This window comes from Pecten maximus, chromosome 4 (assembly GCF_902652985.1).
Source record: "Pecten maximus chromosome 4, xPecMax1.1, whole genome shotgun sequence".
Classification (NCBI taxonomy): domain Eukaryota; kingdom Metazoa; phylum Mollusca; class Bivalvia; order Pectinida; family Pectinidae; genus Pecten; species Pecten maximus.
In genome coordinates, this window is record NC_047018.1 from 35,234,562 (window position 1) to 35,247,589 (window position 13,028).

The following is a 13,028-nucleotide window of genomic DNA, read 5'->3' on the forward strand; positions in this document are numbered from 1 at the left end:
TCTAAGGGGTCAGTCAGGGTCAACATGTGCATACCATTAAGCTGTCATTGCATGCTGTGCATGCTGATAATGATAACTAAGTTAACCAGAACTAGTTCGCGTTTGTGGTAAAGCCTTTATTGATAATTTACATAATTATGACTTCTGTGTGATGAAAGATATTTTTTAAAATATCTTGCAATGTAAAATACATAAGAGTGTTCAATTCATGACAATTGATGAAAAGAGTCTCATGAGTTTTTATTTTTGCGGGACTCTGCGAGCAAACAATAAATCTTCGAGACGAGTTTCCAAAAATCTTATATTACTAAGCAAATGAACACAACGTTAGAATACTTTTTTGCCACATAACTCAGAAAATCAATACTTTGATAGATTTTAAAGTAACAATGTGATGGAAAATATTAAGCAGAGTAGCCGTGTTTTTCTGCCATCTTCAGTTCATTGTTAGATTTTAGACTGGCACAGCCAATGGAAATTGCTTCAGGGTATATTAAACTAGTGACACATGCAAACACATTATATGAGCAAAGTCATTGGATAATATATCGATTGTGTGATAAATTGTAATAATCAACATCCATATTGTATGATATATTTGTAATAAAATTTCCTTATAGATTTTTATTCTTTACTAAAAGTTGTCATTCAGAGATTACAAAATATTCAGTAAACATAAGATACACAATCTAATTAGAAACAGCGTTTTTTTTCATGTTTTTTTTTTTTTTTTTTTTTAATATTTTTTCTGATTATCATTTCCATACACATTAACATTTTGCATTTTGCTATTTATTTAACAGCATACGTGCTACAATGGCATGAGGCTGTGAAGATGATTTTTAGTGGGATCATCTCATCTTAAAATTGCAACGGGTAGCTATGGAAAGTGATGGAAATCAACCATGCGTATCGTATGATTGTAGATAGAATGTTGAGTTAGATATTTACCTCTTAAGGATCTGCTCTTCTGAGGTTTCAGTCACGTTGAAGTCTCGTTTCGATCTTGCATAAACAGTTTTTGCAATGTAAAACCAAAACATTGCAATTTTATAGGAAGTCTGTATCAAAATTTCAGACTTCTTATGTAAAAAGATCAATTTTCAGAAGAATTTCAAAGTATGGTCCATTTGGCGGCAATTTTGAAAATTGCTATTTCTTGCATTTTGTGCAAGGCTCAAATATCACATTTTTTGGATTTTTTTTGTTTTTACCTAAACAATCATTGCGTTGGCAATTTTGAATGTTTCTAATTCATTGTGCTGTAAAACACTGACCTATTGTATCAGTTTTAGAAAAAAAAAGTTGTCTTCTTAAAAGTTCAGGTAGCTTACAATAGATGAAAAAACTAAGAAATGATTGGGTGCCTACCGACAGGGATAGAGGAATACAGATATTTTGTAGATATATTCAGAAAATGAAATTGAAGCCAATAAATAATCTTGAAATTGCAATATGTTATACATACATACATACATACATATATAGGAACTTACATGTTTATTATTGTTTTTGTCTTTGAAATATGCCTTGGATTGCTTGCATTGAAAAATTCATTGAAAATAATATTGTCCTGAAGAAAGGACGTTAAGTTCTGTAATAAAGTCATGGAACTGGATTGTTACATAAAAATTATGAGGATATATTCCTGTCAGTTATATGAGTTTTATGCCATGTTTATATCTGCCCTGATCCGAGTATAAGCTTTTATTCACGAAATTGATATTGACGTTTAGTGAATTACTAAAAGATCCATAATTGTAACTGACGATCTGTTCAGGTATCGTGTTCTTGAAGTTGGGGCGTCAAATAGTGCAACACAAATCCTTTATATCCAGTCGGTCACGCAAGATGGCTAGATTAGTTTCTTAAATATCTTAAAGTGGCATTTCGTCTGTTGTTTGCTGAAACGTAATCTGAATCATTGAGTGAGAGACTGCGTTTCAGACACTGATCAACAGATATAAGATAGCTACATCATCAATATTTTTTGCTTTTGAAAGACAACATATGGTCGATATATCTGAATATGAAATCAAAATAGTTTTTTTTTACTATTTGTCTGAATGATAAAGTTTCGTCTCATGGAGACACGATATAAAGTTTCAATAGCCTGCTGATGAATAACCCAACCGAACAGATATCAAAATATCTATCTTGGACTTTGGACTTCATCTTCTTTTCATGAAATAAAATGTCGTCCTTAAACACGTCATAGCCATTTCTTTATATCATCGTTAATTTTTTGTTTGAAGTATAGAAGCATATACTGTTAAAGCGAATGTAACTGTACAAATTACTGCTGGAAAAGATTATCAGGATTAATATCTTTAACAGACATATCATGACAGTACGATTTTCCTTCCTTTGTTTACTGTTTAACCGACCATATATTTGTATTACAGATTAACGTGGACATGTTTGTATGAGGTATTGTTGCGTACCGTTAAGTATGTGTTGTCGTAAAGTAGGAGGTTTTAAAAGTAAGGTTTTAGAAGTACTCTTGAGTAATTCATGACCAAGTTTTCACGTCCATAAATACACTTTCTTAGTATGTGGAACAATTCCATCCTATTTGATGGCAATAAAATGATTGAATTGTTTCTTCCTATGTATGAAATCTATCTAGGTCCATTATAGGGAAGGATGGGAAATATTTAACTGATGCGAATAAAACAAAATCTTTCATTACGAGTAAGCACCCAAGCATCACTGTAATGATTTAACCTACTCAAATATATATCATTACAAAAGAATGAGATATAAAGGGGATAACAACCACGACATAACCCCGACAGAGAATGGGGGAGTGTGATGTACCAGGAGAATATCCCCATGTCTTAATATACATAACAATACAACTAATTTACTAAATAAATACAAAACACATATGTAATAATAGCATATATTATGTTTTAATGTGAACATAAGACAACTTCACATGTTTATAACTTGCAACATGTCATACATGAGTGTTGGACATAAAATAAATAAGCATTAAAATGGTCGTAGACAGTGAAACGTTGACAAAATAGTCTACAAATGATATCGAATTAAAAGATTGACGTACTTATCAATGGTTTTGATTAGTTCGAAGTAATGGGTAAACAAATACATCAGTACAGAAATAAGTCTTACAAACCTGTAATGTCGGCCCTCAATGCTTCAAATCACTGACTCTGTGCCAATGTGCACGCGCCCTAGCTATATATATTTACATTTTAAGCAGTGGTCACTCAATAATTCAGTGATAATCTAGATGTTATTATAACAGGGAATAGAAATACATTTTCAATGAAAAGATAATAATATTACGTCATTCTGTCTCAAGTTGACCTACGTTACGTCGACGCTTGGTAGGTCGCCTCAGATAACACGCAATTCCGCTTTTTTAGTGATGATTTATATGATTATAATTTTCACAATTTTTTTTGTCAGTAAATAGACCCAACAATTAAAAAAACAACATTATAATAATTAAATAGAGGAAAATAAAAATAAAAAAAAAAACAACTTGAACGGTTGACAGATTGCATTTATCGTTATATGAATGAATCCTGGTGATAGATCAACACTTAGTTATGTTGAAAATTTTGCTTATCTTTTCGCCACAATTGTACTCATATTGGCGATAAATACAATTTGACGACCACTACGTTTCTCCAGGACAGACATTTAGGCTTTTCCTGCCGTTTTTATTACTGAATGATATTCATGAAAATCAAAAATATCTAAATATTTGATACTGTAGTATCGATAAAGGTAATATACAAAGTATTGACGTAACGAAGGTTATCATGGTGTCAAAATTGCGTCATAATAATGTCATTTGACCTAAACTATATCTTCAATCTTTAAATTCGTTCAAGATATATTGAGAGACCACAATGCAAAATCTAATCAAATAAGTGTGTCACGTTAAAAGCGGCAAAGCTTGTTCAAGGGAGACGATCGCTGTCAGAACATCACACATTACCAAAGAGTTTTTCTGTAATGATATATAAAACAATAGGAATCGATGATAAGTTTGATATCAATGCACCGTTAAATCTGCCTAATTTGCTTTCTATGCAAATCATCTAAATACACCAAAACATAGCCGTGAAGCGATGCACTGCTGTAAAACGTTTACAAAAGCTTGGGAGCGAGACATCTATTTTCTTAGAACAAGAAGTATACCAGTTTCCGAGTGTGCGATTTACACGTAAGCATGTTTAAAACTATTAAATCTGTATTTATATTTGTAACTCTAAATTCAAATAAACATTATCAACATTCTTTCATTTTTTCAACATACCTCTCATAAACTTGAAGCCAATAGCCAAATCCACCATGTTTCTAGAATTACCGCTAAGCGTATTTTCCCCTCACTTTCCATAATGTTCTTGGTAAACGGTATGCGTCACAAGGGCACTTTTGATAATACTCAGAGTTATCGTTAGGTGTATCCTAGACGTTTTTCTAACTGTTTAAAGTTACTGCTAGGTGTAACTTAGGTGATATGCGCTTCATTCATTATTCTGTCAACGTTAAATACATTCATTATTCTGTCAACGTTAAATACATTCATTACTATGAATTGTATTGCGATATTCTGAGTTCCATCCAGATGAAATCATCATTACTCACGTCAAAGCATTGATTACTTCTAGTCAAAGCCATAATCACAATATACATGTCTACCATTCAACATTCTGACACGGTTAATTGTGTAACAATTTTTTTCATAATGTAGGATAACTAATATTTTCACAGTCCTTAGGAACATGTTTTATTTATTACTGAATATCCCCACCATATCAATGTTTCGTTATGGAGACATTACTTATTTCTACCACGTCATCAAATAATCCCATCAGACGTACCAATTATACGATCATTATGTACATTGTTGAGATCTATCACATTATTGCATTATCCGGCTGGATGAAGCTTAATTCGACAAATGTTGGTATGATGTTACTTATACAAGTAATGGAACATTTATAGCATTATGATCATAATAGGTTGCACTAGGTAGCTCAATGCTGTATCATCCAAGTCACAGCTTTCAATGTTTCCAGTTTTTTTGGGACAAGCATCCCGTCAAACTGTGCCTTCCGAGGACAGATGACAATCCTCTATTGTTTCGTTGACCACGCTTTCGTCGTTGTCGAAGTTGGAGTAGTCTGTGTGAGTATACATATAGTTATGCACTATACACATAGCGATAAGAAGGGAGGCCTGCAGTAACAACACCAGGAATATCACTCCAAGGAATGACACCGTAAACCAGTACAACACGTAGTCACAGTAATTACCACTTTCAGCATGACTGGTATCCACCTTGTGGATTATACCGAATATCCACACAATTCCTACAAAACAGAAAATCATGGATTAAAGCGTACTCTTATAAGTATTTTATATTTTCCGACTGAGGTAGGTACTAATTATACATTGTAAGCATATATAAATGTAAGCGTATATAAATGTATGTACAATAAATAATAAACAATGGACACATCAGCTATTTGCCCATTAATAATAACGGAACCATACACATTTGATTTGTTTGTTGGATTTTTCGCCCGTGAACAACCAGGACCATTTCTTTATGCGTGGTCTTCTTGTTATAGCAATTAGAGTAAAGTGCCTTCTCCGATGATACAATTAAGACAGCACAGGAACCATACAAAATGACACCCTAAACACTGGAACCATAAACAGTGGCACTATAATCAATGACACAGTTTACATTAGAACTATATACAGTGGAAGCATAAACAATGGAAATATAAACAATGGAACTATACACAATAGAAACATAAACAATGGAACCATACACAATTGAAACATAAACAATGGAACCATACACAATAGAACCATAAACAATTGAAACATACACAATAGAACCATAAACCATGAAACATACAAAATAGAAAAACAATGGAACCATACACAATAAAACCATAAACAATGGAACCATACACAATAGAACCTTAAACAATGGAATCATAAACAAAGGAAATATACACAATGGAACAATAACCAATGGAACCATACACAATGGAAACATAAACAAGGGAATTATAAACAATCGAACCATACACAATAGAAACATAAACAATGGACTCGTTAACAAAGGAAACATACACAAAAGAACCATAAACAATGAAACATACATTCACATCTGTCATCATTATTTTGCTTCACGTTTCACAATTTCGGATAAAATTTGTATCAAACTGCGGGTTTCCAACAATCATAAACAATGTGTCATAAAGCAAATAAATAAAACATGCACAAACGATTTTACAAAAAAAGAAAGCATTCAATAATGATGTGGAAGATAAGAGGAAATGATGCTCAAAACAAAAAGAAAATTCTAATGAAGCCTTACAACTTTGTTAATATTGATCGTTCTCCGTAGAAGCCGAATGCCTAATTTTGTATAACGGTGTTTTTTTCTGAGGCTGCCATTTCTCCTGCTGCTTTTCTTTCAACTGAATGCTTTGTTAATTCGCATGTCCACTGGGTATGTATTATTTCAGCTACTGGAGAATAAATTTGATAACTTTCCTACGATCGTTTAAGATGAGTCATGTATGTTTCTTTCGTGTCCTCTGTTCAGGAATGAAACAAACTGATTAGTAATAACTATTGTAGCAATATTTGCAGCCTTTGTCTATTTGTTTGCGACTCTTTATACCGCTATATTTAACACAGCAACTTTTCTGCCATTTGTCTCTGAGGTGTATTCCTGGAACTGACATATAAACACACCATGCAAATTTTGTTTGAATCGGTAAAGCTTTTATTTCGCGCCTACTGTCATTCATAGTTAAGGAGATTGATCAGCTGCTCTATACTTGTGAATTCAAAGATGTGACCTTAAATACCATGATTGAGTCGTATTCCTTTTGATATGTCAAGGGACGCCATCCAATTCGCAAGTGTCAACATGTACGCCAAATGGCACTACCTAATCATGACGATGTATATTGTTTGCCTCTCACATGTGTGAGTGCTGATGAGAATAGATGGGAATACCACTTTCCTATTGTATTGTCATCTAACGCAATTCCCTATGTATTGCCTACGGTTTATACGATTTAAAACATTAAAAAAATGCCTTCAGCGGGTTATCTGATGAAGCGGGCTATCTGACAAAATGATTTTGTTTCCCTTACAGTGAACATGTACTTAATTACGAAGCAGATAACAAGCGGGCAATGTCCAGGAGCGGGCTATCTTTTGACTTAAAATTATAAAACCATTATTTCAGCTTGCGTGGGCAACCTAATAGAGCTGGCAATACACAGGAATTTCAAGGCGGCACAAGGTAATACCGAACTAAACCGATCATCAGGTAACATGTTTTTTCGTCTCCCTTATATCTAATGTTAATGATTACAATTTCGTTATAATGACGGTATTCTCCGCTTCTTGTCTCCGTTTCTGAATTATACCAAGAGTACTTGATGTTCATTCGGCATCATAGGAAAGTAATTAATATTTTGACAGTTTTGTCGAATGTTGACCTACGTTATACAAACACTATCCAGATTAGAATACATTCATTATCGATTTGCATTAATCCTTTATACTTATTTTGATTTTTCAATTAGCACTTCCAGTAAAGGTGGAAACATTCCTTTATGGTATTAGAAGCGAAATTTTAAAAAATAATCTTTGAAATGTGCTTTGAATATCACTATAGTAAAACGGTTCTAGGAATATAGTTATTGTCAATATGAATGCAAGCAGGGCGATACATATATCAATATGATGACAATAAGATTGACAGAAATGTCTTTTCTGTCACCCTTATTAGTAATGGATGTCATGATTATTAATCGGTTACATAGATTGTTGGTGTCATGATTGTTTCCCTATCACCCAGATACCCTGCAGGAATACGTAAGAATTGTAACGGCTGTCCCATTGCATGATCGAAAAAGGCGACTAAATTTGGGATCTTAGATTTTCTTTTTCTTACTTTCAGCCTTTGGTTGAGCGTTCACTAATTTGAGAAAGTCTTTTGGTTCGTTCGGTCACCTGGCTGAAGCATACCAAAGTTCATAAAAATGGTAGGTTTTGCATTTTAGGGAGTGGGTGACTTGATAGTTCGTTGTCAGTATAATGAGATAGGATGCTGGGTGTCTTCGGCAGTATGCTTCAATGAGGTAGCACTTTAAAACCGACATTAGATTCGTGCTATCACAAGGAGACAAACACGTACATACCGCAGCCTCCTAACACTCGCACATACACTACACGCCTGCATCCCTTACACAGAGGAGACCGCCCCTAAAAGACCATAGCTGTTGATAGGACGTTTTAAAAATACAAAACAAAATAAACCGCCATCCAGATTATGGATGTCCTGGTTATTTATCAATCACACATATAGTGGATTCCCTGGTTATTCATTTTCAAACAGGCTTTGGGTGCCATGTTGTTTATTTGTCACCCATATTGTGGATGAAATGGTTATTTAGCTGAGCGGTGCATGGTCACCGTATGGTACCGACGGATAACTGGGATCCTTTGTCATTCGTCGATCGAAACTTGGGTAAGCTTGAATATTACAGACATACTCATTTGGTGACAATCCTAGAGAAGTTGACAGTCAATCTAATACATGCGCATCTTTCTGCTGCGAAACAATCTGTTGAGGACACAGATACACGCCGGCGCGATATTCTGCTTAAGGTCATGCCGTGTTTAGAAAGGGAAAACAACTGGTTCTTAAAATTCCACAGGGTATTGGGCATCGGTTGAATTTCCTTTGGTCACAGCAAGGAAGGAGATCGGTCCCGGCCTGTGATGCATTTGCGTGTTTTTTCATTGCCTACCGCGACCATGTTGGAGAGAAAATATGTACTCGCATGTAAACAAATAGCATTCTTTTCCCGTATGGTCCAAAAAATGTTCAATTGTATACAGTTGTTGCTGCTGTTACGGCACTGACATAATGAAAGGACCATGTGTAGGGCTGCGGGATTTTAATGGATACGCCCTCAACAGATTGTGGATGGCTTTGGCAGACACGCGACGTCAAACAATGCCATCTCAACAGCCGTAAAACGTTGGTAGCTTAACTGTAGTAAATGTTATAATAGGTCAGACCTAGTGGCAGCCGCAAAGCGATGTTGCACGGTTCGGGGACGATATCATGTTGATCTAGTTTGTCTTGAATTATATAAATTGTTTTTTAAAACGACTAAATTCTATGACAAATGATTTTTTAACACGGGCTGCTACGCCTGAAAAATTTAATTAAACTGTTTTGGATTTTACAAAAAACGTCATTTTTATTTATCAAATTAAGAGGTCTTCGCCAGAAAGACATGCTCATCTTCATTTTGTGTGTTCAATGCAATTCATATCAATTTGCAAATGACGTATATTTGTTTTTATTTAGTTCAATGCGACAAATGTCGTAAGAATGCCATATTCAATAAAATATATTTACCTGGTATTGTCCAAAATAAAACCAGAATTCCGAGAATGCTATGCAGAGTTTGAAGAACGTTTGGTTCCGTTTCGTCACACGTCTTCCGGCTGTTGCAGCACCAACCCAATACTTTACAAATTGCGCGCAACATCAGTGCACATCCTCCGACCGCTAGAAACATAGGGACGCATGGCTCACAGGGACAGGAACCGTAGCGCAGGATCCCTAAAATATTTTAAATGTTTAAAAAGAAAAAATATCTCAAATTACAATAAAACAACATAAAGATATCAAATCATACTATTTCGTTAGACGGAGGATGCTGCAATACTTGGACCTATATCAAAACATTAAATGTGCTTGTAGCGATTTCATGACAGATTGGTGTGCATTTGATGACGTGAGGTTGTTTTGCAGTATATCTTAAAAGGTTAATACACAATACATTTTGAAGTTGTGTTGTGGAACTTCGAAACGTTGGTTACTTCTAGCGATGCCGATAACATCTATATTGGATAATTAGTACTTCTATTCTAAAATCATTAAATTAAGTTGCTGTAAAATTCTAGTGAAATCATCTTTTCTGTTAAAATATACATAGATTGTTATACATATGTGTATACAAAGTATAACAAAGAAGGAATGAAAATTTACACAGAACTTTCCTATCCCATGGAATGCATCTGATATACACAATTTAAGTAGTTGAAATGGAATGGTGTTTTAAGTGGACGGTGTTAAAATGATTATATAGCGTTTTCATATATCTATATTTTAATAATGGTTTCACGTCATTTACTAGCAGAAATTGAGAAAAATGAGCCATGTGTTCTAATTTTGAAGATTTTCCATTAAGCACTTTTCGAAGTTATGTTTGTAAATCTCTATAGTAGAGGATTGTTTCAGATACAGATGGTTCATGTTGATAGTGGTTGTGACGGTCTTTGAGATACAGTTGGTTCAGGTAAATAGTGGCTGTGAGGGTTGTTTGAGATACAGTTGGTTCAAGTAAAAGTGTAATAGTGGTTGTGACGATTGTTTGAGACACGAATGGTTCAGGTAAGAAATGGTTGAGAGGATTGTTTCAGATACAAATTGTTCAGTAAATAGTGAGTATGAGGGCTGTTTGAAATACAGTTGGTTCAAGTAAAAAAATGGTTTTAACGTTACGATTGTCTCAGATACAGATGGTTCAGGTGAATATAATGGTAATGATTTTTGATTATTTTGGATCTTCCCAATGTGCTGATAAATTGTTGGTAAACAAATGTGACATGCGACACAGAGCCGGAGATGGTGGGTTGACAGTAATAATGAAATGTGACTTTAAACCAATAAACCAGTGAGCAAGAAATGGCAGGCATACGCATTGGAGGATAACGTTGTGCGCAACATCTGCGAGTATACCTTACCTAATACAAATGCCAAGAGTCCCGTGATAAAACTGCTGACTGACACTGTATATCCAAACACTGAAATACAGAAAAAGTATTCATTATTGATTTTTGGTAAACTATTCGTTAATTGCTGAAATACGAAACGATGGCACTTCAAATCTTCCCAGGATGTTGAAATTACACACAATTATAATGAATTATGTATGCGTTTAACTCGGTTTGTGTGGTGAGCTATCTCTATTATAAGATATATATATGTTTTAATTGAACATTTGACTAGCTTCCTATCCATACAAATCATATTGCTCTTCTCCGACAATTCCAGCATTGTTACGAAGTCTCCCAAATGATTATAAAATGCTGTGTAGGAATAATAACTCACTAAATGCATGTCTGTATAATATAATTTGTACACTACCCAAAACATAATTTCACCATTCATTTATCATAGATAATTGACATTTGATTTTAGTTTAAGGGCATGCTATAAGCAATTTTTATTGAAATTTTCTCAAGCAGTCTTGTTGGTTTCGTCAATCATAAACAACATTTTCAATCATACTATATACATAGCAGTTTTTTTATGGGAGTTTCTTGTTCTTATAACAACACTCAAAGACGGCATCACAATATCCCAAAGACAAATAAGGGTCACTTTAAACAAATGTCAATGAAATGCCATAACTTGAATTCAGGAAAATAATATTCCATTCTGCAAACAGGTCGAGGTAAAAATAGAGGAGTGAGGAAAGAAGATGATTCCAATAGTAAACTATGATAACATATCTTTGCTGGCATCTCCAATATGTCGTTATCCATAACTAAAATATTCCTGACCCTTCAAACAGACCTACAACAGTCGCCTCACATGATCAGGCAGTAGACTAGACAAGGAATAAGCAGGAGGTTCCTTGTGAGTGGCATTGACGATTGGTGATTATAGGTATGAGTGGGAATCTTGTTATCAATATGGAACGTTATACTCAACAAATAAGATATTAAACGGATAAGGAGCTAAACAGATTTTATCCATTGCAGCATCAACTATTCTCTAATTTTGAGGTATTGAATTGTATGTAGTGTTAATACCCAATAGCGAAATAATATTGTGTTCATCCAGAACAAGTAATGAAGGAGTAAAAGTCACGAAGCACGCCCTGAAAGAAATCTGAGCCAAATCCCAGTACTGCTACTTCAGCTATTCCGCGAATGCCCATGCTGCCTCTGTGGTAGCCTAATGTCACCTAACCATTTGCTTTTCATGGTGATCACACACGAGAGAGATTGATAGAGGAACGTCAATACAAAAAAATGTCACTTTTTTCTGATGTTTTTATACACTGTATTGGATTGTCAATCGAAAATATAACATATCATAAAGGTGAAGAGGCGATCTGAAAAGAATACTACACACCATTCTACGCCAATCCTTGACCTAGATTTTTACTTAAAACGTAACCAATATGGACATCACTACTGTAAAAAATAATTTCTAGATAGTAAGAAGAACTACCATTCTTCCTTCTGTGCTCTACTATGTACTACAGTGTATTTCATCTCACGATTAACTCCATATGCCATGGCATGTTATCATTGTCACAATATGTGTAATGAATGCCGACTGCTAATGAAAAAAGTTGCTTTTCAGAGATGCATGATGCAAGATTTGAAAGTATTGTCCTCCTTTTGGAATTAACATCTCAGCGTGTTCTAAGCTCTTAATATGAGTGGTGATTTTCAGATTCTATTATATCCTGATTCTCGTTTTGAGAACGTGACATGTTCCATATTTGACCTACATGTGTATTTACGTGGCGGTTGTGGTCGATGAAGTAAAAGAAGCTTACTCGAGAAATACCACGTCATAATATGGTCACGTTATCCATTATCAATTTACCAACGCTTTATCGATTTTGAATTAGAATAAAGATTTTCTTTACACGTGCTTTCTCACTGATTTGGTGATATACCTGTATGGTCTATGGATGAAAACACCTGTGATATAAAGGTCATCAAGTCCTCTGATTCCTCGTAAGCCGCGATGACTATGGTACAAAGACTTGAGTCCTGGGACTTGACTGAAACATAAAAATGTAATGTACATCATCAGGACATAAAAACACATACATAATGCGTATTAAAATTTATACAAAAAGCATACGTAATCAATGAATAGGAGGACATTACTG

At 34.5% G+C, this 13,028-nt stretch overlaps 2 protein-coding genes across 3 annotated transcripts in view; one reads left to right on the plus strand and one right to left on the minus strand.

Moving 5' to 3' along the window:
* The window catches only part of LOC117325946, a 231,364-nt gene that overhangs the window by 25,287 nt on the left and 193,049 nt on the right, over positions 1–13,028 (plus strand). The gene's annotated exons all lie outside the window — the stretch shown is intronic.
* Positions 2,894–13,028, minus strand: part of LOC117325948 — a 28,510-nt gene continuing 18,375 nt past the window's right edge. The window contains exons 2-6 of one of the 2 annotated variants that reach the window (XR_004532400.1): positions 12,810–12,917; positions 10,855–10,914; positions 9,461–9,667; positions 3,515–5,357; positions 2,894–3,255 (exon numbers count right to left, since the gene is read on the minus strand). Coding sequence is in view for 1 of the 2 variants with exons in the window: in XM_033882480.1 (XP_033738371.1) it covers positions 5,086–5,357; positions 9,461–9,667; positions 10,855–10,914; positions 12,810–12,917 (647 nt within the window). In the remaining variant the exon portion in view is untranslated. Of the gene's footprint in view, positions 5,358–9,460; positions 9,668–10,854; positions 10,915–12,809; positions 12,918–13,028 lie in introns of both variants that reach the window. The other variant, XM_033882480.1, reaches the window with a different exon arrangement.